We start from the raw sequence: 27,996 nt of genomic DNA, 5'->3' as shown, positions 1-27,996 counted from the left end.
ATGTTTATTGAAAAGGATTTATACAGACATAACACTCTTACCTTCAAAAGGCAGAAGAGCCTTTGTTATTATGAACACATACACTGTGGCAACTTAAAACTACAGTTAAGGAAAGAGGGAAAAATATCCCCTCCCCAGTCGAGGACTGAGACCTAGAACTAAAACTTTTTCACTCAGCCCCCTTCTTCATTCCTTAAGTCTGAGTGTCTTTACCAGGAGACCTATCTAGGTTCAGTGCAGAGGAGATTTATAGAACTTGGAATTCATGAGGCCTTTTCTTTTGGAATGAAAAGTTACCTACACAATCCACAGGAAAGATGTGCCCAGCATTTATCCTGAGCTGAAGCTGCCTTATAAAAGACAGACTTAGAAGAGAGAAGCATGAATGGAAAGAAGTCTACCACTTATATCAGTGTTTACTGATTGGTACTCATGTGAATGTAAATCCACTCCTCTCCCCACGATATACCACTGAGCAGGTACCTACTTTGTATGCAAGCCAACACCATAATCATCCTGGGGCCCTTCTCAGCCTAAGATAACTCCTGTAGATTACCCCTCAGCCTCAATATCTTAGGCAGTGAGGTAGGCAGGACCTATATACAGGGACTGGCTCTGTAATTCATTATGGATAAACTAGTACAGCCCAACAGATCTCAGAATTTCCTGTCACCCAAACTGGTACTTAAGAACTTTAGTACATTTGAGAGACTTGGATGGGAGCTGTAGGCTAACATCCTAGGCCTCATAAATGAATATTAAAAGGAAAATTTGTCCAAGCTACCTCTGGTCTTTAAGAATGAGGATGGAGGTGGGGAGAAAAGATGGTGCCTAATCTGTTGGGAAGTCCAGCAAGAAGATTGTTATCTCTTGAGATCACTGGGCAGAAATAAAGGGAAGAGAAACCAAGATATGAGCACTTCCCCCGGCCTCAGATCCTACAGCTTCTTAAGACTTCAGGCACAAGGTAGAAGCAATAGTCATTACTGGGCTTTTGCAGTGCCCTTTACTGCAAACAGGGGCAGTGATTGAAATGAGAATGGGAGAGAAGGCCTTGTCATCAGAGTCATTAATTAGCACCTGAATCTCATTTCTTCTTAAACCAGAAATCCCAAGAGCAGGAAAAAAATGAAGAGCAGAGTGGGGGGAAGGGTGTTGTGCTTCTATCACATTAAATAGGAGACTTGGTGAAGGAGGGGAAGGTTTTTTTTTCACATCAGGACATCAATCACTCTGGCCAAGGGGAGGGCTTATGATCAGCAGAAGTCTACACGTTCTCCTCTTCATTCATCCTGCTTCCGTTTGGGCTTTTTGGGGTTCCTAGACCGACTCTTGGCTTTGCAAAGAGGACATATAGGTGCATTCCGGTGAATTTGCTGGTGACAGGACAAACAAGCCTGGTGGAGGAGGGGCACAGAACAAAGAAAGTTAGTGCTTATATTCATCTAGACCATGGCTCCTAAGGGACCAGAAAGCAATTGTGATTTTCCATCAGAAAGAAACAGTAATCAGACCTCAAAAAATGGGGTGAAGGGAAAAAATCAGGTTAGAGGCGAGGGGTAAAAAAATGTATGCAAATCTTGGAATTAAGGCAAAATGAGGACTACACATCTTAGCATTATACTATACTGTTGTATCTGACAAAGTCACACATAGATTATTTAATATTCTTCGGGGAAGGTCAGTAGACTTTTTCTGGAAAAGCCAAAATAATAAATAATATAGACTTCTGAGAGTATGTTGTTTTTGTTGAAACTATAACTCTATTTTATGTTAAGATACAATATATGGGTGGAGTCCTGGTGGCCCATGCTTGTAAATTCTAGCAATGCAGAAGGCAGAGATCTGAGAAATAGGGTTCAAAGCCTAAGCAGACAAGTCTATGAGATTCTTATTTCCAATTAATTGGCAAAAAGGCAGAAGTTGAGGTGTGGCTTTAAGTGTAGAGCCTCACACTTGAGCAGAAAAATCCAAGTAAAATATGGGAACAAGAACAACAAAAAAGACACAATCTATATGCTTATGTGGGCTGATAAATCTTTAACAAAAACAGAAATCTGGTCTGACTTTGCCTGCACTCTGTAGTTTGCTGAGCCCAGGATCTAGTAGAATGTCTCTGTATAACTGTTTACTATTGATCATACTGTGTAAGGCCATTAGGATAACCTGTAGCTGGATTTTTCCCAGTAAAGATGCAAATTAGTTCTGTTGAGGAAATGGATAGTCATAAAAGTCACAGATTTATTGCCCCATAGGATATAAATCAGCTAATTTGCAAATTTACTTCAGATTTCCTTTGTTTTCTTAACTATATAAATATCCACTCCTCAACTATTCTAGGAACATGTCTTCTGATCCCGGTGGCTCCATCACTGACACATGATAACTACATATTGTGTATATACTATGCCTGCAACATTTGAAACATTTCAGCAGGACCTGCCAATCTCTCTTCATTTAAATCCATCCAGGAATGTGGAACAATCAAAATCACTGATCCCAGTTTACCAGTCCCCCAGCATCCCAAGAGAAGGCTGTTTAAAGAAAAGCCAAATAAGGCCCAAAGCCCAACACCCACAATTCTATGGGCCTTCTATGGGAAGATACTTGGCTTTCTTCATAGTCTCCACTTCATTCACTCACCTTCATAGGTGGAGGCTGTTGCCTAAAGGTAGCTGTCTGTCGGGTGTCCTGCTTCCGGGCTACTTGGAGTTGTTGGGCAGCAGCTGCTGCTGCAGCCAGAGACTCAGGGATGGGGGGCTCTTGAGGCTCTGTCTGCCATTCTGCTTTCTGCTTCTCAAAGTAACTTTGGAGAAAAAAAGATATTGGCTGAATCATTCTGTAAGCAATAAAAGCATTCCCCCTCTAAAGAATCCATGCCATAAAATCAGGGTTTGAACTCTGGGTCTCTCTAGAATGTTAGTAATACCCTCTGGAGCTCAAAGGTTCCAAATTTCTTATCTGCTAGAAGAATAACCCTTGACTCTGAAAGGCCCAGTGGATTAGGACACTTCAGATAAAGCTAGCCTGGGCAATTAACCACAATAAAGCCAGAAATGGAGTTGTGACACATGTGGGAAAGCTCTAACCTTGAAAGAAAAAGTTAAAGGACAGCACTTAGACCTTGAGTTCAAGCCACAGTACCATCACCAGAAAGAAAGATCTAATGGAAAGAAGGACGGAAGGGAGAAATGAAGGAAGGGAAGAAGGGAAGGAGAGAAGGACAAAGAAAGAAAAATATCTAATGGTTATGAAACCTTGCTCGGGTTAGCAAAGTACTTAAAGATATTTATTCCTATCCTCCAACTCATGCCTATTTTCAATATTCCTTTTTTGAACCCAGTGGCTGGGCTAGTGTTCAGCCTGGATTTTTCACTCAAGGCTAGTGCTACCACTTTGAGCTACAGTGCCACTTCCAGTTCTCTGGTGGTTAATTGGAGATGAGTCTCACAACTTTCTTGCCCAGGCTGGCAAGCCTCCTGAGTAGCTAGGATTATAAGTGTGAGCCACCAGCACCCAGCTTCATTACTCCTTTTAAGTGTCCCCAAGCCTATGTTTATATACCCCAGGCCTGAGAAGCTTACCATTTCCACAGGCAACCTGCTCTACCTTCAGGAAATTTTCCTTCTGAGTAGCTATGATTACAGGCCTGAGCCACCAGTGTCTGACTAGACAGCTAAAACATTTACAATGTCAAAATCACAAATAATTTTAAAAGCCAGCTGTTAATTCTAGTCTTAATCATCCGCCTTCTAGTTATAACAGCCTAACCCAGCCCAGAGATTTACCTAATGTCATGCAATGAATCAGACATTAGCAGGCCTAGTACAATGTATGCTGGCTTTCAGGCCGGATTTTGAGTACACATACATTCTGTCAGTGTGTGTGTGTGTGTGTGTGTGTGTGTGTGTGTGTGTGTGTGTGTGTGTGTGTGTGTTATACTGTGGAGATAGGAGCAGTCAGCTTACTCCAAGGAGAGCTTCTCTTCCTCTTCACATAAGTCAGGAAGCCGCTGTAGGCCCAGAGTCATTCGCAGGGCATCTACATGTTCTTTCAGTGGCTTATATTCATCATGTAGTCGCCGGGTAGACTCTAGAAGCTTGTTTAAGTCATTCTCAGATTGTTTGATGGTGTTTTCCATCTGGAAAATAAAGTAGGGGATGTGTGGAGAACCAAAAAAAATCCCAAAATTCTTGAAGACATTTTATGACTAAGCAGATAACAGCACAGAATCTAAAACCAGACTAATTTATGTTCAAATCCTAGATCTGTCATGTCTTTTCTACATGATTCTAGTCATACCTCAGCATCTTCATCTCTGCAGGTGTAATACTGCATATCCCATGCAATCTTGATGAAGATTCAATGATTCATATAAAGTACTGAGTATAAGGACTAACAGAATAAACACTGAATAAATGGTAATGTTCAAATAGTATCTCAGAGCTGTGAAGGCTCATTTACCCTATCACTCTTTTTCAGGTCAGACAACTGAGCTTCAGAGGAAAGAAAAGACTTCTCTAGGAAAATTCTTCTCTTTTTTTGTGCTGGCACTGGAGTTTGAACTCAGACCTTGGAGCTGTCTCACAGTCTCCCCCCCCCTCTCGCTCTCACTCTCTCTTTCTTTCTTTTTTGCTCAAAGTTGGTGCTCTACCACAGCCCTACTTCTAGCTTTTTGTTGGTTCATTGGAGATAAGAGTGTCACAGACTTTTCTGCCTGGGCAGGCTTTGAACTGCTATCCTCAGATCACAGTCTTCTGAGTAGCTAGGATTACAAGCGTGAGCCACCAGCTGCCAGCTCGGAAATACTTCTAAAGGACCAATTCTGTACAGACCAGTGATTTTTCTCACAGGTCAACTGTCCTCCAAACATGATTGCAAAATCAGCAGCACCAGCATCACTGGGAAGTGTGAAATGCAACTTCTCAGGCTCCAACCAAGACATATTGAACTGGAAATTCTCAGGTGGGTGATGCCTAACAATTTGTGTGTTAACAGGCCCTTCAGATACCTAAGAGCTACTGGCCTAGACCATCCGCTACACTTGGGCAAATATTTTATTCATTTCATTGACTCTGTATCCCTGGTTAGCTGATAACAGAGCTGCTAATTCTTCAGATACCCAGAATCCTGTGATCCCTAACACAACAAATTCTAAGACCTAATGTACAAACCTCATTTACTTTTCCTTTACGCTCCTAGAGCTGACATCATCAGAAGTGAGTATTTCCTGAAAAATAAATTTCCCAAGAATAGGACCTTAGTTCTATCAACAGTAATTTAAAGAATATATTTTAGGGCCTATATGTGTGGCCTAGTGGTAGAGTGTTTGCCTAGCATGCATGAAGCCCTGGGTTCCATTCCTCAGTACCACATAAAATAAGATGGAAATGGTGCTGTGGCTCAAGGATAGAGCACTAGCCTTGAGAAAGTCCAAGGAAGTGCCTAAGTCCTGATTTCAAGACTCAGAACTGGCATATATATAATATTATTTATAATAATATATGTATATATAAATACATTATATTAATATGTAATATAATATATTATTATAATATATAATATATGTATACATTTGCCAGGTACCCATGGCTCATGCCTGTAATCTGAGCTACTCAGGAGGATGAAATCTGAAGATCACAGTTCAAAGTCAGCCCAAGGAGAAAAGTCCATAAGACTCTTATCTCCAATTAAGCACCAAAAAGCAGAAAGTAGAGCTGTAGTTCACGTGGTAATTTAAGCCTAAATTTAAGCCTTAGGATCAGCACAAAAAAAAGGAAAAAATGAAAATGGAAAACAAGTAATTTAAAGAGCCAGGCACTGGTGGTTTATACCTGTAATCAGTGTAATCATCTCTAATCAGCTGAGATCTGAGGATTTCAGTTCAAAGCCAGCCGAAGCAGGAAAGTATGCAAGACTCTTGTCTCCAATTAACCACCAAAACCTAGAAGTAGAGCTGTGGCTCAAATAATAGAGCTCTATCCTTGAGCAAGGAAGCTCAGGGACAGCTCCCAGGCCCTGAGTTCAAGACCTAGTACCAGCCCACCAAAAAATAATTTAAAAAAATATAGGCTCTAAGGACTGGAAAGGAACTTGTAGGTCAGCATTTTCAAGCTACTATCTGGTGAAAGAATCACCAGCACAGTGTCTCTTTGGATAACTCCAAAAGAGGGAAGCATATTTCCTTAAAGTTCATTTCCCGTGTCAGAAGTCTTCAAAGGGCAAGCTCTCATGAGGGAGACTCATTTAGATAGGCAGGCCAAGATAATTCGTTCGAAATAAAAAGAAAAAAAATAATAATTCGTTCGGTCTCACTGGGAGCTTTAGAGTACCTTAAAATATACCCCCAGAGCCAGGTGTCTGCTCTAGTTTTCTCCAAGACAAAGTGTTGATTCTCAAGACTTCCAGAATCAGAGTATAACCACATGAAAAGAGCCCCTGGAGGTTAGTGAGCCCCCTGCATAATGTATGTACAATAAAATGAAGCCCCAAGTGATAGGGCTTTCCAGGACTAATAGTGACAGAGCCTCAGCTGGTCTCAGAAGTCCTGAATTTTCGCACTGTGCAACATCCTGACACATGCTTCCTCAGAATGGCCACAGCCACATTCCAAAGAAAGGCCATACATTCACAGCTACATCTTCCTTGGCCAACCACATACCACATTGATGTCAGCATGGATTAGTCGAAGTTCCTCCACATGGGCCATCTTCTCCTGTAGCAGTAGGTCCATTTCTTGTTTGTATTCCTTCAGATGCCTCTCTTCTGACTCTAGTGCTTCAAACTCGGCCTTCAAACGTGCCTTGATTTTCTCCATTTGCAGGGTCTTATTCCTGAAATTTTCCCCAAGTAGGCAACATGTCAGCAGAAAACAGGAAGAAAACAGAGAACATCATTCTAATCCTTTCTCTCTCAGGCAGACTCAAGTGGAAGCTATTCCAGGAGAAGTCAGAAGATATTTCCGTTCAAGATAAATGCTCCAGGGGCCCAAAAATGTGGCCTAGCGATAGAGTGCTTGCCTAGCATGCACGAAGCCCTGCATTCAATTCCTTGGTACCACATTCACAGAAAAAGCCAGAAATGGTACTGTAACTCAAGGGCAGAATTCTGTCCTTAAGTAACAGTGGCATTTTTAGAAACTGTAAAGAGGTACTCTTTAGTAAACTTTCTACAGAGATAGATTTATTTTTATTTTATTATATTTTAGTGCTGGTACTGGGGCTTGAACTCAAGATCTATCATTTTTAGTTTTTTGCTGTATGCTGGAGCTCTACCACTTGAGCCATACTTCCACTTCCAGCTTTTTGGTGGTTAATTGGAGATAAGTGTTTCAAAGATGTGTCTGCCCAGGCTAGCTTCAAACCATGGCTATTATCAGTTTTTATTTGAACCTGTTGGCCAATAGAATAACTTTCTTTTGTTTCTTCGTGGAGAGTGGCTTGATCCTGAAAGTTCTGTGAGAAGATGTGGGAGGGACAATTACTTGAGCACCATTTGAGCACAAGGGATGAGAGAGCACATCCATTTAGGTAGGAGAGCAGGTCATAAATAACTTAGAACATCATGATCCTCAGTTATTAGCCTCCTGAGTAGCTAGGATTACAGGTGTGTGTCACCAGAGTGTGACAAAATGAAAATCTTTTTAGCTGAGGATTCTATAACAGTAGCCCTAGGCATGTATGGCTACTGAGACCTTGAGATGTGGCTTGTGCGACTAAGGAACTGAATTTTCCACTTGAACTCATTTTCATGAATGTAACTGTAAACAACGCATGTAGCTGATAGCTTCTATGAGCAGCACAATGCTAGAGTTCACTCAGTTTCAGAAGAGAAAGGAGGTGTGAATTATTATGAATTATGTCTTCCTTTCAAAAATCTTGTTTATAATTGTTAAATCCAAACTACATAACCTCTGCCTCAGTAGCCTCATACCTAGGAGTTTATATTAATGAAGTAATTCCAAAAGGCAAAAGTCAATACATGATGGATAAGCAAAACAGAAATGTTTGTAATGTGGAAATTGCTAATGACATTTCTTAATGAAACTATATACATGAAGACTGCAATTATAATACACCAAGATTTTAAGTTCAAAATATGCATGAGGGGTTTCAAAGGGGCCTAGCTAAGGGAGTTGGTACAAGATTCTAGAAGGAGGTTCTTTTAAGGCACATTGCTATTTCCCTACTGGACTCCTATTTCCTTGTTCTCAGTATCTGCCTAACCATTGATCCTTTACTCATACTTAGTACTTCTTTTCTCCTGCTCCTGTAGCTGATATTCCCCTCTGCAGCAGCCTATCTCATGGGGTTCCAACTCTTCACCCTAGCCTCTGGCTTCTAAATATCAGCCAGCTTCTGTGTTTTGTTTTTAGAGTTTTGCCCAGCCAGGCCTTGCATCTTAATTCTCCTACCTATGCCTCTCACATAACTGGGGTTATAGAAACTACTAACATGCCCACTTACTTCTATGGAATCTCATTATCATTTGCCCTGGGCTAGCTTTGAGTCATTATCCTCCAGACATCTGTCTTGCAAATAGGTTTGACCACAGGCCTAGTAAATCAGGTATTGGGATTTGAAGCCAAAGATCTCTAACACAAAATCCAATCTTTATAATTTGTATATGGGATGTTGCTCCATAGGATCCTGAGTTCAATGTTTGGTTCCCACCTGGAGGGAGAGCCTAGCTGGAAGAAGTATGTCATGGGAATGTATCCTTGGGGTTCTGTCTTGCCCTAGACCTTGGCTGCCATGAGGTAAAGAATCTCCTCTGTCACACCCTCCCACTCCATGATGTTTGTCTTGCCTTGGGCCCAAAATGCTAAACTAGGTACCATGAATTAAAACCTCTGAAACTGTAAACTAAATATTCCCCTTAAGTAGTTTATGTCAAGTATTTTGTTATGGCAATGTAAAAGTAACCAATACACCTATATATCACCCACTACCTCCTACTGCCTTTGACAGATGTACCAGGCTAAAAGGTATACACATAGCAAGGATTCTTGTTACAATACTGAAATACCTTATATATGAATTATATAGATTTTTCATTGGCCCTGACTGTAGGAAATCACATCAGATTTAAAACTGTACAAAACCTTTTTCTGCCCTTGACTATTTGCCTTGGACATTAATAAAAACTACAACTATATTTATTGAGCACCTATTAAGGACCAAACATAGAGGGTTTACTTACATATCCATTCAAAAATATTTACTGAACAACTATCATAAATCATCTACTGAAACAGATAGGAAAAGACAATAATATATGAGCAAAACAGATCCCTGGACAAAGTTATACGTGAAACCTCATGGTGAGTTGTAGAGAGCAGATGCAGAATGAAATGGAAGGATACCATAACATAGGCTGAGGGATATGGTAGAGGTAGGATAGCTGTCAGGGCCTGGAGGCATAGCACAGCAGAAGAGTACCTGCCTAGCAAGCATGAGGTCTTAAGTTGAAACCCCAGTAAAACCTCCCCAAGAAGTTTGTCAGCCCTAAGAAGGTTCCCTAACAATCTGAAGTTGTGACCCCTCAGCTGAGACCTAAACAATGAGCAGGTTAGCTGGTTAGTGCAGGTAGACACAGAAGAGAGCAGTCCAGGAATGACAACAACATGAACAATGGCCTCAAAGTAGAAAAAAGCAACTAAACAGCTGGTCACAGGTAGTTCACACCAGGAATCCTAGAAAGTCAGGAGGTTGAGGATGGGGTGTTTTAAGCCAGTCTGGACAAGAAAGTCTGTGAGATTTTTAACTAATTAACTACCAAAAGCTAGAAGTGGAGGTATGACTCAAATTGTAAAGTGTCAAACTTAAGCAAAAAAGCTTAGGCCCTGGGGCTGAAGTATGGCCTAGTGGTAGAGTGCTTGCCTTGCATGCATAAAGACCTGGGTTTGATTCGTTGATACCACATTCATAGAAAAAAGCTGTGAGTGGTGCTGAGGCTCAAGTGATAGAGCTCTAGCCTTGAGAAAGTCCAAGGATAATGCTCAGGCCCTGAGCTCAAGCCCAGGACTGGCAAAAAAAAAAACTCTCAGGCCCTGAGTTCAATCCCTAGTAGCAGCACAAAAAAAAATCAAAACAAGACCAGTATATACTGGTGGAACCATCCACTAAAAAAGGGACTGTAGCATAGTTGAAACTAGGGAGGTTGTCAGTATTTATAATACACGTTGGAGCTTAGGATAAGTTGGACCTTTTGTTCCCAGAGAAAGAGGGAAACTTAATGTAAACAGTATTAATATAACATGGGCATAATCACGTATACTGGACAGTTCACATAGTAAATTTTCATGTACTATCACAAGTTCTCCAGTTCATCAGTTGATGACACAGTTCATGGTAGGTAGTCAATATAATAGGGCCTGATACTTCTAGTTTGGATTTTGTTATAAAGAGCTTAAAACAAGTAGTGTGTGTGTGTGTGTGTGTGTGTGTGTGTGTGTCTGTCTGTCTGTCTGTCTGTCTGTCTGTCTGTCTGTGTCTATATAACACCCTGACTAGCCAGGTATATTATGATTACAAAGATCAAAATAATAATCATTAGCATAAGCTATCTAGTAATTTCAGTGGCATGCTACAGGGCAAGCTTTTCTAATTCAGAATCAAGTCAATTAACATAGCGACAAGTACCATTAAATGAAATCAAAGATGAATGGTTTCTCCCATTGATACTTAGTAGAAATTAACATAGCTTTGCCATCTCCACTTGGATGAGCACCTTTTATCTACTCTTTCTCCCTCTGTGTCTACTGTTCCCAGAACTTCATCTTGACAGGCAGGAAACACTGAAATCTCAGATTAAATAAAAATACACCATTTTTTTACATGGTAGAGTCAGAGTTAACTGCTGTCTGCACATGGAAAATCAAGTCATGAATTCTTCCTCAAGTCATGGCATCTCCTCTCCCTGTCTGTCACCAGCAAGAGAGTAGTGTCAACCTTTGTCTATGAGTATAGGACAGCTGTAATGTTGACACCATTGTAGACATTCTCAGTTGTACAACAACAAATAGCAATAACCAAGTAATTTTACATTTCTTTCCTTTTTCTTTATGCTTTTATTTACTTATTCTTTTTGTGTCAGTATTGGGGATTGAATTTAGGGCTTCAAACAATTTCTTTTTGTTGTTGTTGATCACGGGGCTTGAACTCTGAGCCTGGGCCCTGTTCCTGAGCTCTTCAGCTCAAGGCTAGTGCTCTACCACTTGAGCCACAGCACCACTTCCAGTTTTTTGATGGTTAGTTGGAGATAAGAGCCTCATGGGCTTTTGTCCCCAGGCTGGCTTTGAACTGTGATCCTCAGATCTCAGCCTCCTGAGTAGCTAGGATTACAGGCATGAGCCACTGGCACCCAGCTCTTTTTTTCCAGTCCTGGGGTTTAATCTAAGCCCCTGGGCACTGTCCTTGGGCTTTCTCAAGGTTTGCATTCTACCACTTGAGCCACAGCACCACCTCCAGCTTTTTCTGTGTATGTGCTATCAAGGAATTGTACCCAGGGCTCTGTGCATGTTAGGCAAGATCTCTACCACTAGGCCATGCTCCTGTCCTCAAGCGAGTTTTGATATGTTTTTTTTTCTTTTGTGTTTTTCACTCAAGGCTGGCAGTCTACCACTTGAACTACATTTCCACTTCTGGCTTTTTGATGATTAATTGGAATTAAGAGTCTCTTAAACTTTTCTTTCTGGGCTGGCTTCAAACTTCAATCATCACATATCAGCCTCTGGAGTAGCAACAATTAAAGCTTTGAGCCACTAGTATCTGTATAATTTCACATTTCTTAATGAATTTAAGTAATTTTGTGATTTTAATGTGGCTTTATGTTTTAAATCATGGCTTCCACATGCTCGATGCTAGATTATAAACATACTATTGATTTTAGTAAATTAGCTGAATTCATTAGATTTAGGAGATCTCATTAAAATTGTATATAATTTAAAAATATATTTCCAGGGGCTGGGTAGAGTGCTTGTCTAGCATGCAAAAAGTCCTGGGTTTGGTTTCTCAGTAGCACATACATAGAAAAAGTCGGAAGTGGTACTGTGGCTAAAGTGGTAGATTGATAGTCTTGAGCAGAAGAGTTCAAGTGCCCAGGCCCCGAGTTCAAGCCTCAGAACTGGCCAAAAAATAAGTGTGTGTGGTGTGTGTGTGTGTGTGTGTAATGTATATATTATAATATATAGCATAATGTAATATATATAAGCCATTTCCTACAACAGTCAGTCACATCATCTACAAATAAGCACAGTTACATTTCTCTATGAGCATATGTCTTTCTTACCTAACTGGCCTGCCAGGAACTTCTGGTATTCTATTGAATAGTAGTGCTAAGAGTGAACACCCTTGCTCTCTTTGATCTTTGGGGGACAGCATTCCTTCTTTCACAATTAAATATTTAGGGGTTTTGTAGATGCTATTTATTAATCAGGAGTTCCCCCTATAGTCTTGGTTTTCTAAGAGATTTTTGCAACAAATGTGTGTTGAATTTTATCAAGTGTATCATCTGTACAAATTGATATGATCATGTGATTTTTCTTAAACCTGTTGAAGGACACTATTTTTTTGTACCAGTAATGGGGCCTGAGCTCAATGTTGGAAGCTGTTCCATTGATTTTTCTGAAGGATGATGTTCTACCACTTGAGCCACAGCTCCGCATCTAGTATTTCACTGCTTAATTGAAATATGAGCCTCATGGGCTGTCCTACCCAGGCTGGCTTTGAACCATGATGGTCAGATCTCAGTGTCCTTGGTAGAATACAGGCATGAGCCACCACCACCCATATGGTGATGGACTTTTGAATCATTAGCTGGTCTTGCATCTCCTGAATAAATCCCAATTTGTTTCAAAGTGTAATTATTTTTATGCATTGCTAAATACTATTTGTTAATAAAGAGTTTTGCATCTACATTCATAAATGATTCTGATGCTGCTTTTTTCCCTTCTTTTCTTATACTGTCTTTGCCTGAAGTTGGTATCAGGGTAATAATAACTTCAGAAGATGAAATGAGAAGTGTTCTTTACACTGCTACTTTCTGGAAGAGACTGTGAAGCACTGGTGTTAATTCTTTTTAAATGTTTGGAAGGATTCTCCAGTGAAGCCATCTGGGCTCAGATATTCCAATTTTGAGAGTTGTCAAGTTACATATTCAATTCCTAAATAGTTATATGGGACTATTTTAACTATCTATAGATGTATTTAATTTGCTTCACAAATATGCTTCATTATGGTTTAGATTTTAAATATCCCCAAAAATTCATGCATTAAAGGCTGGTCCCACAATAAGTATATCAGTATTCAGAGGTGGGGCCTTTAAGCCTATTTTTTTAACCAGTCCTGGGGCTTGAATTCAGGGCTTGGGCACTGTCCTTGAGCTTTCTCAAAGCTAGCACTCTACCACTTGAGCCACAGCACCATTTCCAGCTTTTTCTGTATATGTGGTACTGGGGAATTGAACCCAGGGATTTGTGCATGCTAGGCAAGCACCCTACCACTAGGCTATGCTCCCCGCCCAGAGGTGGGGCTTTTAAAGTGTAGTTGGGTCATGAAGGCTCTCATCTCATAAGTGAATTGATTCACTAATTAATTCAAAACTTAATGATCTGTTGGATGGGGGCAGAAATTTCAGGAAGGGAGCCTAGTTGGAGAATGGTGATCATTGGGGGCAGTGCTCTGTGTGTGTGTGTGTGTGTGTGTGTGTGTGTGTGTGTGTGTGTGTCTGTCTGTCTGTCTGTCTGTCTGTATGTATGTATGTATGTCTCTCTTTGTTTCTCTGCCTTTCACTCTCACTGTCTCTGTGCTTGTTTTTCCCTTTGTCCTCCATTTCTGGCCACCATGAGATGAGAAGCTCCACTGTACCACAGAATTCCCACCATGATTTTCTGCATCACTCCATGCCCAGAACAATGTGCACATTGTTTTAAAACTCTAAAACCATGAACCAAAGTAAACATTTGCACTTCTTCAAGTTGCTTTTTACAGGTGTTTTTGTCACAGCAACAGAAAGTTAAAATGCATTATCTACAAATTGAAAAATTGTGGTAAACTTGTGCTGAACAAGTCTATTGATACCATTTTTTGCAATAACATGTGTTTAATTCTGTTCTATGTCACATTTCTTATTTCTTGCAGTATATCTTTTTTGTGTATGTGCATGTCAGGACTGGGGGTTCAATTTAGGCCTTTATTTCTCAAGGCTGGTACTCTACCACCTGAGTCACAGTTCCACTTTGGACTTTTGGCTTGTTAACCGGATAAAAGTCTTATAGACTTTTCTTCCTGAGTTAACTTTGAACTGGGGTTCTTAGATTTCAGACTCCTGAGTAGCAAGGATTGCAGGTGTCAGCCATCAGCACCTGGCATATATTTTTATAGCTGGTAACCTTTTGTCATGGGATCTGTACTGATATTATGTTTTGTTTTTGTTGTCTGTATTTTTTGTGAGTGCTGCTACCATATTTTGAGATATGTGTGTGTAGTTTTTAATTCACTGAATTTTGTTCTTATATTTATTATTTCCTGTTGTCTGCTTGCTTTTGTTATTTTTTTCCTCTTCTCTTCTAGTGTCCATCGATAAAAGTTCAGATTACTGAGTTGAGGAATTTGTTCTAATGTAAATATTTAATGCAATAAATTTTCCTTTGAGGCTGGGAGTTTGACCACAAATGGTAGTGTGCTTGCTTAGCATGCATGAAGCCCTGGGTTCACGTTCTTGGTACTACACATAGAGAAAAAGTCAGAAGTGGTGTTGTGGATCAAGTGGTAGAGCACTAGCCTTGAAAAAGTCCAAGGACAGTGGCCAAGCCCCAAGTTCAAGTCTCAGGACTAGCAAAAATTTTTCCTTTTATTGATGGTTTTGCTGTATAATACAAATTTTGATGTATTATACTTCCATTTTCATGCAGTTCAGTGTATTTTTACTTTCTGTGAGATTTCACCTTTGAAATACAAATGAATAATTTTTTAATGTCAGAGAACATATTATGCATTTCATTTGTTTTAAATTTGTTGAAGATCATATTTTTATCACAGTATATGAATTATTTTGATACATGTTCTATTGGCATTTGAAAAGAATATGTGTTCTGTTGTGATTGTGTAGAGTATTCTGCAAATGTCAACTAAATCCTATTGGTTCATGGTGATATGGAGTTCTATATTACAGTTGTCTTCTGGCTAGTAATATTAGATAGTGACAGAGCTGTTTTGATCACTCCAAATATGGTTGTAGACTTATCTGTTCTTTTAGGTATTTTGGCTTTTGCTGCATGTAGTTTGTATTTCCTTTCCATGAAGGCTACTTGACCTGTTATTAATACATTTCTGACTTCCTTTTGTTAATGGACCTGTGGTATATGATCTACTTTTTACTTTTTTTTACAGTTTATTACAATGTATAAATGAGTAATAGTTTATATTTTTGTTTTATTTTACCTCTATTGTATAATTTTTATTGGTATATATTAACTGTACAAAGTAAAAGCTTCCATTAGAGCATGTATATGCATGCATATAATATACTTTGATCATATTCACCATTCTATTACTCTTTTTTTAACCTCCTCACCTTCTAACCTTTGGGGTAACTAGTGTGTTCATTTTACTCTTTAGACTAAATTTTGTGTATTTACTGATTTTAGAGCTTGAATCAATTATTTGATTTGTTTTACTATTTGATTTCTCTCTTATTCAATTCTGTTTTCTTTTTCCTGCCTTCCTATCATAAATAGCATTTTTTTTGCCAGTCCTGGGGCTTGAACTCAGGGCCTGGGCACTGTGGGATAGCACTTTTTTTATCAATATATTTTACCTACAGCATTTCTAATATGTGTAGTATTTTCCATAGCTTATTTTAATGCTTGTATTATATTTCATATGTTATATTTAATGTATAATTATTACCATAAGTGAATAGAAGAACCTCCCTTTATGCCCATACACACACACACACACACACACACACACACACCTAGATTTATACTGGGACAAAAGGAGCTATGACAGTATTGGAACAACTGGGTAAATCTGAATATACATTATTAGATAATAACTATACAAATGTCATACTTCTCGAGTATGATAAATATACTCTTAGAAAACTGTCTATTCTTTGTTTACTGAGTTGAATGTGATAAGATTATCAATTAATATGATTTTTCTTCTTTATTTCCACAATGTATTGATATACATTGATTTTCAAATATTGAAAAAAATAAAATAAAATTTGTGTTGAAGGTGATTTCTTTCAGCAATTCAGAAAGTCTTGTGCCACTGCAGTGGGCCTCCTCAGTCCAACTGTTTCTCCTGTATATATGATGTTATTATCTCTCTTTGCCTAGTTAAAGGAATTTTTCTCCAATTTTCAGAATTTACGTATAATGTATCTTGATATAGATTTCTATGGGACTATGCTATTTGACATTCATAAAAATGACTTGCCTCTTTCATTATGTATCTCTTGAAATTTTAGAGTATTCAATCATAACTTCAAGTTCTTTTTCAGACCTACCCTTTATTCTATTCTACAAAAGAAGGAGAGGAAGCAGCAAAGCTTGTACTATATACTGAAACTCTGTCTCAAACAAGTGAAAGGGCCTCTCTGAGTAGTGGTGGCACATGTGTGTATCCATAACACTAAGTAGGTAGATGTAGGATGATCTTTAAATTTAAGCCAACTTGGGGCTATACGGAAAGATCCTGTCTCCAAAGAGCTTGTCTAGCATGCACAAAGCTCTGACTTCAATTCCTTGGTACCACATACACAGGAAATGCTGGAAGTGATGCTGTGGCTCAAGGGTAGAGTGCTAGCTTGAGAAAGCTCAAGTATAGTTCCCAGGACTGAGTTCAAGCCCTAGGACTGGCAACAAAAAAAGGAAGGAAGGAAGGTAGGCAGGCAGGCAGGCCGGTAGGCAGGAAGGAAGGAAGGAAGGAAGGAAGAACGGACCCATACTCTCCTTCCTCACTCCCTCACTCCCCCACCTCTCTCTCTTGCTTGTTTCCTTTCCCCTCTCTCTCTCCACACAGAGGAAAGGCCAGTGACAACCCTGCAAGAATACAATGAGAAAATAACGATTCACCCCTTCATGAAGAGAAGTCTTAGAAAAGTAAAATTAACATAACCTTTATCATGGACTTCTAGCCCCCAGAAATATGAGAAAATAAATACCTATTGTTTAAGCCACTGCTGTCTGTTATATTTTGTTGAGACAAACAGATGTATAGCCCACATATTCCCAAAGAAAACACAGGAGAGGGGCCAGGAGTATTGCCTAGTGGTAGAGTGCTTGAATGGCATGCATGAAAACCTGGGTTCTATTCCTCAGTACCACATATACAGAAAAATCTGGAAGTGGCCTTATGTCTCAAGTAGTAGAGTAGTAGTTTTGAGAAAGCTCAATTATAGTTCAAGCCCCAGGACTGTCAAAAATAGATGACAGACAGACAGACAGACAGACAGACACGAAAATAGAGGAGAGAGCCTTATGACTTAGGTCTTAGCAATGAACTTATTTGGAGGAAATAGTTCATGAGGAGCAAGTCCTGGAAATATGTACCCTGGCCCTGTCCCCTGCCTGTGTTTCACTGCTTTCTGGCAGCCATGAGAAGCTCATTTCCATCCCTTCATGCCATTCAATCATCAGGCCCAGAAACTACAGAGCCAAATAACAGTGGGCTGAAACCAGAAGCCAAAATGATACCTTTTCTCCTTTACATGTTTTTTTCTTCATTATTTATCACAGCAACAAAAATAGACTAACGAAATAGTAAACAGGTGTATAAAATGATGTTCAATGTTGCTAAATCATCACAAAAATAAATTCTAGTCAAGATATCTATTATTTTAAAAGATGTTTATCTCACTAGAAGATCATTTGGTAAGCCTGTGTGAGGCCCTGGTTCAATCCTCAGTATTACACACACACACACTCATACACACACATGTTGAGAAAGTTAAGAAGATAATGGAATCCTCATATACTGTTGTCAGGAATGGAAAACAGAAAATAGTACATGTAGTCCTTGATTATTCTACATGAATGATATCTGCTATTTGTTTTTCTGTACATGGCTTGTCAGGTAACATAAGTTCCTTTTGTCTTTAACTTTTTGCCAAAAATGAGAGCATTTCATTTTTTATGGCTGAATTCATCCAATTGTATGTTTATATGTGTGTGTGTGTGTGTGTGTGTGTGTGTGTATACCACATTTTCTTTATCCATTCATCCACAGTTTGACACTTAGTAAATTGTAGAACAGCAATTACAGAGACTTAGAGCAGGAAAAGCAATCTTTTCTGTCAAACTAAAATGTCTTTAAATTGTAACAAGTTAAAATTCTGTACATATTTCCCGGTACTGATATTACCTGGAATTATTTGCTTTTTTAACTTTTATTGTAATTATCATCTGTGCTGTTCATAACTAGCCAGCCATATCAAAGATATGACTCCTTACAAATGGAGTTAAAGAATAGACTCCCCTTGAGATGGAGCTTTCCACTTTCTTTACCAATCTCCTCCAACTGTAAGAGTCAGCAGCACTGTTCCCAGCTCCATCCCCAGCCAGTTGTATTGAGAAGAATGTATTCCTTTGCCAGGCACTGGTGGCTGACAATTGTAATTCTAGCTACTCAGGAAGCTGAAATCTTAGGGTCGTGGTTCAATACCAACCCAGGCAGAAAAAGCCTGTAAAACTCTTATTTCCAATTAGCCATAAAAAATTTTTTAAAGCTGGAAGTGAAGCTGTGGCTCAAAGTAAGAATGCTAGCCTTAAGCAACAGAGCTCAGGGACAGTCCCCAGGCCCAGAGTTCAAGCCCCATTATCAACACACACACACACACACACACACACACACACACACACACACACACACACACACACACACGTACATGCCTTTGCCTCAAAAATAAAAGCCTAGTAGGGACCTGTCACTGATGATTCGAGTGCTTTCTTACTTTCTAGTATTACCCCATCACACTGGTAATCAAGACATTCTGAGCCTGACTCCTTAGCAACAAATAGAAGGGACAATGTTAGCACAGAAACTGAGCAGACCACTCTGCTCAGGTTGCCTGCTTAACTCTGGAGAGAATAATGGCAGTGTATATTTCTGTACAGAAATAATGTTCCCTGACAAAATCTCTTGTGTGTCTATTCATTTTCTGGCATTGAAGAGTCATTGGGGAAGGCTAGTCAATTGAAACAAAGTTATAGTTAGATAGAAAGAATGATTTCTAGTATTCTGCTGCAGGGCAAGGTGACTATATTTATTAATAACTATTGGAAACGAGCATTAGTGGCTCATGTCTATAATCCTAGCTTCTCAGGAAGGAATGAAATCTTAAGATCTCAGTTCAAAGCCAGCCTAGGAAGAAAAGTCCACAAGATACTTTTCTCCAACTAACCAACACAAAGGTAGAAATGGAGGGATGGCTCCAGTGGTAGAGTGCCAACATTGAGCAAAAAAGCCAAATGAAAATGCAATGCCCAGAATTCAAGTCACAGTAACAGCACACACAAATATAAAAAAGCCAACTATTGGATATTAAAAATAATCATGAGAAGATTTTGAATTTTCTTACCACAAATAAATGATATATGTTTAAACTGAATATGGTAACCACCTGATTTGATCAGCACACAAAGTATATATCTGTCAAAATATAATTTTTTTCTTTTTTATTAAAGCATTTATTAACATTGATTTTTACATCATATTTCAAATGATGTGTTTAACAAACAAGTATTCAAGAAGGGAATCTCCATATACAATCACTGGCACTTAGTTTTTAGAACATAATCAAAATTAGGCTAAGGGTTTGTATATCATAGATACATATTACTCTATGTAATAAAACATGTCATAAGTTTTTATGACTATGTAGTTGTGCATATATTTCCCATACCATGTCCATATCATTGTCAAAATATAATTTTACTCCCTAAAATTACATTTACTTTTCAACTTAAAATAAAATAAAACTTTAGGAACTAAAATAGAACTGATCGACCAATCTAACTTCCCAGTATTTAACCAAAAGAATTAAAGCCAAGATCTCAATCCCATATTCATGGCAGCATATTCATAGTAGTAAAAACTTAGAAAAAAATCTGAATGTCCATCAACAGATGAATGGATAAAGAAAATATGGTTAATGTACACAATAGAATTATTCAACATTTAAAAAGAGATTCTACCACATATGAAGGCATGTATACACTTTGATGAGATAATGTTGAGTGAAATAAACAATTCAGAGAGGGAAAATTACAACATGATTCCATTTGTATGTGATATTTATAGTAGTGAAACTAACAGAAACAGAGAGTTGCTTCTATGGTAGTTGCTAAGGGATTGGAGAAAACAAAAATGTGGAGCTGTTATTTGAGGCATATAAAATATATACAAAGTTTCAGTTACATAAGATGAATAATTTTCAAGAGCTCTGCTATGCAATATTGTACCTCTAGTTAATAATACCATAATATAAATGCAAAATATTTATCAAATGTATACATCTGATATTTAATGAACTTACCAAGGTAAAAGTAAAATAGCTGGGCACTGGGGTCTCTTTCCTGTATTCCTAGCAACTCAGGAGGCTGAGATCTGAGGAGTGGGGTTCGAAGCCAGTCCAGGGAGGAAAGATTGTGAGACTCTTATCCCCAATTAAAACTACCAAAAATCCAGAAGTGGTGCTCTTCCTCAAGTGTCAGAGCACTAGCTTTGAGCAAAAAAGCTCAGGGAGAGTGCCCAGGCCATGAATTGTAGCTCCAGGACCAGCTCACATGCACACACACACACACACACACACACACACACACACACAGAAATTAATTAATTAAAAATTAAATAAATAAAATACTGGTAATAGGAGATGAAGGAGGCAAAACAAATTTGAAGAATTAATGTCAAAAACATCCCAAATTTGATACAAACTACCAATCTAATGATCCAATAAGTTCGACAAACCATCATCAAGGGAACATAAAGAAAATTACAATTATATCACAATGATATTGCTCAAAATGGTGATAAAGAGAAAAAATTTAAAGCAGCTAGAGAAAAAAAGACACATAAGAGGAACAAAGAATGGTAAATACATTTTCACCTAATTAGAGCATACTCCAAATAATGATATCATTGTTTAAAGTACTGACAAAATTCTTGTTGGTATAGAATTACACTTCCAGTTAAATTAAGTCTGAAAAACAAAGGTGAGGGGCCAGGAGCAAAGCCTAGTAGTAGAGTGCTAGCCTAGCACCAAGCACTGGGTTCAATTCCTTTGTACCACATACTCAGAAAAAGGCAGAAGTGGCGCTGTGGCTCAAATGGCAGAGTGCTAGCAAAACATGTCTAAGTTCAGTGCCCACACCCTGAGTTCAAGCCCCAGGACTGACAAAAAATAAAAATAAAAAACAAAGGTGAAATGAGTACTTTTCAGATACAGTGAAGCTGACATACCCCATTACCAACCAGCAAACCAATACTACAAGAAATATTAAAGGAAGTCCTTCAAGATGAAGGAAAATGGTAACAGAAATATATCTCTATATAAATTAATAAAGAACATGCATGGAAAATATGATGAAATTACACAGAAAAGTTAAGAATTTAAACAGTCTAATAGCATGACACCACAAAGAGGAAAGAGGGCTGGGTTCCAGTGGCCAAGATCTGAGGATCATGGTTTGGAGCCAGCCAGGGCAGAAGAGTCCCTGTGAGGCTATTATCTCCAAGTAGCCACTAAAACTTCAGAAGTGGAACTGTGGTTCAAAGTGTTAGATAGAGTGCTATCCTTGAACAAAATAGCCCAGGCCCTGAGTTCAAGCCCCATGACTAACAACAACAAAAAAAAGAAAGGAAAGAAATAAAGTTTAATAATTTGGGGTGCCAGGAGTGTGGTCTACTAGTAGAGTGTTTGCTAGCATGCATGAAGCCCCGGGTTTGATTTCTTGGTACCACATACACAGAAAAATCTGGAAGTGTGGCTGTGGCTCAAGTAGCACAGTGCTATCCTTGAGTGTTCAAGGACAGTGCCCAGACTCTGAGTTCAAGCCCTAGGACTGGCAAAAAATTTTAAATTAAAAAATTAAAGAGGTTTAATAAGTTTTAGTTTTTACACTATTTTGAGTAACTAATTTTACTAGCAAATATTAACTTACAAGAGTTTCATTGTGATATTTACATACATGCATACAAAATACTTTGATCCAATTTATACCATGTATGTTATTTTTTTCTTACACTTACTTTTTCTCCTTTATTTTAGGAAAGAGTTTTCAGTGGATTTCATTGTGCTTTTTTCATACATATATTATGTACTTCTTTAATATCTACCTCCAATCACTCTTTCCTTTTCCCCTTCCTTTCAAAATAGCACCCTTAAAAATCATGTCATATTGTTACATGTTTTAGATCTAGTTTCTGCATGAGTGAAAATAATAAATTGACTTGAATTATATCACTTAACTTGAGGATGATGATCATGTTCAGTGACATGATGATGACCAAGTTCCATCCATTTCTCTGCAACAACACAACTTAATTCTTTTTACAAGGTATTATTATTGGGCCTGGAGTGTGGCCTAGTGGTAGAGTGCTTGCCTAGCATACATGAAGCCCTGGGATAGATACCTTGGTACCACATACATAGAAAAAGCCGGAACTGGTACTGAGGCTCAAGTGGTAGAGCTCTAGCCTTCAGAAAGCCCAAGGACAGTGCTCAGGCCCTGAGCTCAAGCCCAGGACTGGCAAAAATTATTAAGCAGTTATTCCAAGAGGTTACAATTCCATGAGTCAGGTTATAAGTATAATGCATGTTGATCACTGTCACGCCTTTCATCCTTCCCCCACATTTTCCCCCTCCCATCCTTACCAGTATGTGCAGCTCATTTTTACAGATGAAGATTTTGAGATAGATAGAAACAAAGTGAGGTGCCAAGATCACAAATTCAGGAAGTAAAAATTCCAGTGCTGTGTACCTGATTACCTTCTCATCACAGCAGAGCCCTGCTGCTTGAGAACTTGTTAGAAATGTATAGTTCCAGTCCTCTCCCAAGAAACCAAGTCTGACATCTTTATTTTCATTCTTTTTTCTTTGCTCTATTTTCCATAGATGAAGTGAACATTTTATAATTCTCTTATTTATTTTAATGCCTTTAAGTACATTTCTTTGCACAGTGTTTATTAATGTTTGCTCTCAGCAACACATTATAAATAAAAAGTTATCACTATCTTCTAACTTTACTATTTATCAGGGATTTTTTGCCACTTCTGGGGCTTGAACTCAGGGCCTGGGCACTGTCCTTGGGCTTTCTCAAGGCTAGCACTCTACCACTTAAGCCACAGCATCACTTCCAGCTTTTTCTGTGTATGTAGTACTGAGGATCCATCCCAGGGGCTTCATGCATGCTAGGCAAGTACTTACTAGGCCACATTCCCAGCCCTATTTATCAGATTTTGTGAAAGATAAAAACATAGAAACCTCCCCCTTTTGTATTCCTTTAAACTCCTCTGCTTATAAAATGTCAAATATTTTTCTACATACATTGAGATCACATTATATATTATAAACTTTCAGGGAATTCCTAATAAGGAATGAGGAATAAGGAATGAGGAAGGCAATAAAAGGTAGGGGGAATGGGTAGGAAAGGGTGATGGGTAAATATGGTCAAATATATTACATATATATTCAAAAAACATTGCTGAATTCACTGGGTAACACTGGCTTATACCTATAATCCTAGCTACACAAAAAACTGAGACTTCAGGATCACAGTCCCAAATCAGCAAAGACAGAAAGTTCATGAGACTCTGCTTACTAATTAATCAGTAAAAAGCCAGAAGCGAAACTGTGGCTCAAGTGTCTTTAGCAAAAAAGCTAAGGAAAGGCATGAGACTCAATTCAGGTCCACTGCTAGCACAAAAAAAGGAAATAGCACTAAATTCATTTTCAGTACCTTTGTTATTGATAATTTAAAAAGAGACATCTTTCCCTTTGATCATCAAACATAAAACACCTCAAAAGATAATATACCATATTTACTCACACGTTTGCTTTAGGTGTTTATTCTTCCTTCTTGCTATTATAGCCTTTTTCTCCATCTTTTTTGAGAACTTACTTTTGTTATTTTTTAGAAATGTTTTTAGTAGTACTGGTGTTTGAGTTCAGGGACTAACACTTGCTAGCCAGGTCCTCTACCACTTGAGCCACAGTACCAGCCTATTACATTTGTCACTTTTTCATGGTAGGTTTACTGTTAAAGTGCCTTTGTTTCACTTGAAAATGTGCTGCTTTGTTAGGCTCTGTAATTTTCTCTTGGTAAGTATAAATGAGATACTGTTTCTCTTCAAGATTTTCCTTTTTTAGTAGTTTAATTACGAAGTGCCTAGGAATAGCTTGCTTTTGAGTGTTTCTAGTAGTGTTTGCTCAGTTTTTGTTTGTTTGTTTGTCAATATTCAGGCTAGAATCTGAGGCTTGGGTGCTCTCCCTGAGCTCTTTTGCTCAAGGCTATTACCACTTTGAGCCACAGCACCATTTCAGGTTTTCTGGTGATTAATTTGAGACTCACGGGACATTTCTGCCGAGGCTGGCTTTGAACCATGATCCCCAGATTTCAGCCTCTTTAGTAGTAGGATTACAGGTGTGAAGCAACATACAGTTTGCTCAGCTTCTTGAGTTTGGAGGATATTGGGAAGTTTTGGCCATTGTTTCTTCCATTTCCTTTTCAATCATTGGTAGGAATGTTAAAACTTTTGCAATAGTATTAGAGTGATTTCTGTTACTTTACTTTTATTGTTGCTTTTTGTGTTTGGGTGTAGTGGTACTGGGGTTTAAACTCAAGACCTGGGCTCTGTCTCTTAGCTTTTTTGCTGAAAGATGGCCACACTTCCACTTGCAACTTTTTGCTGGTTAATTAGACACAAGAGTGTCATGGACAGAATTTTCTGCATAGGCTGGCTTCCAACTGGAATCCTCAGATCTCAGCCTGCTGAGGAACTAGATTATAGGTATGAGCCACCCGTGCCTGGCTTACTAATTTATATTTAAGATGACTATTTTTTCTGTTTCTTCTCCACTTTACTTTTGGGCCTATCTAGTGAGTACTCAGAGTGTTGTTATTGTTAGGTTTTTCAGTTTTAGAAACTCCATTAGTTTCTACTCATTTTTGTTATTGACACATTTATTTGCTGTCATTTTCTTTTTTATCATATTTTGAAATGTTTTGTGATTTCTCACTGAAGCATTTTTGGGATATTTTCAAATGTTTTTCAAATAATTCTAGTGTCTGTTTCAGTATTGACATGTATGTATTTTCTCTTCTCATTCAAGTGGATTTCTGGATATGGCAAGCACATTTTCATTAGAAGTTGGACATTCTGGAACATACTTAAATTGTTTAAGCAAGTATCCTCTGATACTCTCCTGGATGGATGGGGTAGGTTCTTAGAAGTCCGGTGTCTACACAAGATGTCTCTTGCTAATCAGGTTGGTTAGGAGTATAAGTTCAGTCTTACCTCAACCTCCACTGATTCTATCTCAGTTATGTAAAAGAAAAAGAAACCTCTTCTTTTTACTGCTGTGGATGGTAGAAGTTATGGTGTTCTCCACTGGGAGGGTCCATTTTCATTTAGGGTATATGTCCTTTCTCCCATATGGTCCTTCTCTGTGATAAGATAGCCTAAACTTCTTGTTACAGCATTATGACTCCTAGTATTTTACTACATTCAAGTATCTCACTCACTCTCTATCACTTGCTGGTTTTTTTTTTGGCTGGGGGGCAGGGACTAGGGCTTGAACTCAGCACTTCAGACCACAGTCAGAACAACAGACGCTCTGTTTAAATGTGTGAGTAAATGTGGCATATTCAAGCTGTACAGCTGCAGGACACTCATCCCTATTCTTTGAGTCTTCATTTTCCAAATTGGAAAGGAGGCACAGGAAGATCACAGAATTCTTGCAGAAATTAGTGAAAGTAGGTTACAAGACCCAGCACACTGGAGGCTCGATAAATCACAATCCCATCCTTTTCCTTTTCATATCAAAGATATGATGCAATCCTTTCAGAGGAAGAAGAAACCAAGAAATCACCCATGCCATGGGCAGATCTCATTCCATTATTCCAGGGCTTCAATCTCATGTCAAATTGATCACGTTTAAATCTCATGGTCTAATAGCTTGAACAGGACACATTCGATATCCTTCACACCTTCCCCCACCCACCCCCAGGATCCTGAACACACCACAGAAACACTAATACAATTCGACTAAGGACACCCATTGAAGGAGGGTGGCAGTGAAGCAGGAACTCAGGCAGATCAGGGGAGGCCATGAAAAACCTAGTGCTGGCACACACCATCAGCTCTCAAGGCACTATTGTGTTCAGAGCAACATCAACACTCTCTGGGCAAAGCTGCTACTGGGATATCGGGTGACTATCGATGGCAATTCACACTTTGTCAATGCTCCCTTCACCTCCTGCTCCACAGAGCAGTTGTCGTGATCTCACCATCAACCTAGCTACCATCTTTCCCAACCCCTCCCCTCCTCCTTCAAGCGCGGGATAAGAAGAAAGTAGCAAGAGAGTAAAAGGAAAACGAGCGCGCTCCGTGCTCCAGGTCGCGGTCCCCCCCCGCCCCCGCCCCCACCCCGCCCCCGCCCCCGCGCTGGGATTCCTCAGCATCCCAGCCTGGCAGCCAAGGGCAGCTGCCACAGCACACTAGATAGACTCCGCTTTCAAAAGGCTTTCCCTAGCCTGGGAATCCTGAAGTTGGCCAGCAGGGAGGGCGAGGTGGGGGTGTCGGATCTCGAATCATAAAGAGCCAGAAGCCAAAGACACTTTGGAGTCAATAAGAAGAAAGAAAAGAAAAGGAAAAAAAAGAAAGAAAGCATCCGTAAATACTGTGACCAGTAACGGAAGAGCATAAAGCTGTCTTGGAACCAGTCCCTAGGGTCTCCATCTGGAGACTGATTCTCCCTCTCTCATTCCCTCCCTCCTTTTTCCCTCCTCCCTCTTATCTCCTCCCTCCCTCCTCCGAGTTGAAGTCTGTTTGCGACTCTCTCCAACACCCCTAAACCTTCCCTCACCTGTAAATCAGTAGTGAACGCGCGCCGTTCCAGTTCCCTTCCGCAAGTAGCCCAACAATAGATATTTTCCATAGGTAACAGCTTGGTCCCCCAGCGGGAGATGTTAAGAGTCTCGAGGTGGGCGGCAGGGGGGGGGGCAGGGATGCAGCGACATACAGTGGCTCACTTACCTGATCTCTTTAATGCTTTCCAATTTGCACATAATTTCTTGTTCATCTGCCATGCTTTTCACTCTCAATTTCCCGTCGGGTAGAATCTTATAAATGCACCAGGCAAGGGATACAATAGATACAATGTAGCCACCTCCTCCGGGCTTGGGGCTCTGAGCCTGTGCGTTAGGAGCTTGGAGAAGGCCTGGGAGCTGTAGTCCGCTGCTCCAGGGCCAGCCAGGCAGCCCGAGGGCCTATAAGACTACAACTCCCAGAAGGCCAAGCGAGACACTCCTGGTTCTCTTCCTGCAGTCGCACTTTAAATCAATTTGTCACAGATAATTATTTCAAAGGTTGTGAGATGAGCCGAGCAATGGAAACATTCGTTTGACCAGTGTACGGAAAAAAAAATGAAGGGAAATATTCCTAAGACAACTAGAGAAATAAGAAATACTCCGTAATCATAACGAGTCTGGGCCTTCATGCTTACCCACCCCAGAAACATTAGCAAGAGTTTCTAATTACTGAGCCCTTGGGCTCAGAGTGTAACCCTGAGGGGAGAACTAGCTTCCAAGATGTCAAGTTTCCTCACTTCTGCCTAGAAACTTGTATGTTTGATATTGAGATTGAAGTAGGGGTGGAATTAAGAAAGAAGAGAGAGGAAGGAAAGGAAGGAAGGAAGGAAGGAAGGAAGGAAGGAAGGAAGGAAGGAAGGAAGGAAGGAAGGAAGGAAGGAAGGAAGGAAGGA

The 27,996-nt window shown here is 39.4% G+C and overlaps 1 protein-coding gene across 1 annotated transcript; it reads right to left on the bottom strand.

Annotated features, from left to right (window-relative positions):
* On the bottom strand, nt 1–27,442 carry Zc4h2 (zinc finger C4H2-type containing). Its single transcript, XM_090325609.1, has 5 exons — nt 27,270–27,442; nt 6,662–6,833; nt 3,969–4,141; nt 2,644–2,806; nt 1–1,397 (listed from the first exon to the last, which is right to left on the bottom strand). Exons 1-5 carry the CDS (start codon nt 27,320–27,322, stop codon nt 1,284–1,286), a joined length of 675 nt encoding a protein of 224 aa, XP_090181735.1. The 5' UTR covers nt 27,323–27,442; the 3' UTR covers nt 1–1,283.
* Nucleotides 27,443–27,996: the final 554 nt, after the last annotated feature.

This window comes from Megascapheus bottae, chromosome X (genome assembly GCF_031878675.1).
Source record: "Megascapheus bottae isolate mThoBot1 chromosome X, mThoBot2.hap1, whole genome shotgun sequence".
Classification (NCBI taxonomy): Eukaryota; Metazoa; Chordata; class Mammalia; order Rodentia; family Geomyidae; genus Megascapheus; species Megascapheus bottae.
This window is presented reverse-complemented; position numbering and strand designations above follow the sequence as displayed.

Excerpts from the sequence above, each read along its gene's own strand:
- Zc4h2 (XM_090325609.1), bottom strand. The coding sequence starts at position 27,322 with ATGGCAGATGAACAAGAAATTATGTGCAAATTGGAAAGCATTAAAGAG. Across the intron at positions 2,807-3,968 it reads GAAGAGAAGCTCTCCTTGGA|TTACTTTGAGAAGCAGAAAG; the intron begins GTAAGCTGACTG and ends TTTTCTCCAAAG. Across the intron at positions 1,398-2,643 it reads AACAGCCTCCACCTATGAAG|GCTTGTTTGTCCTGTCACCA; the intron begins GTGAGTGAATGA and ends CTCCTCCACCAG.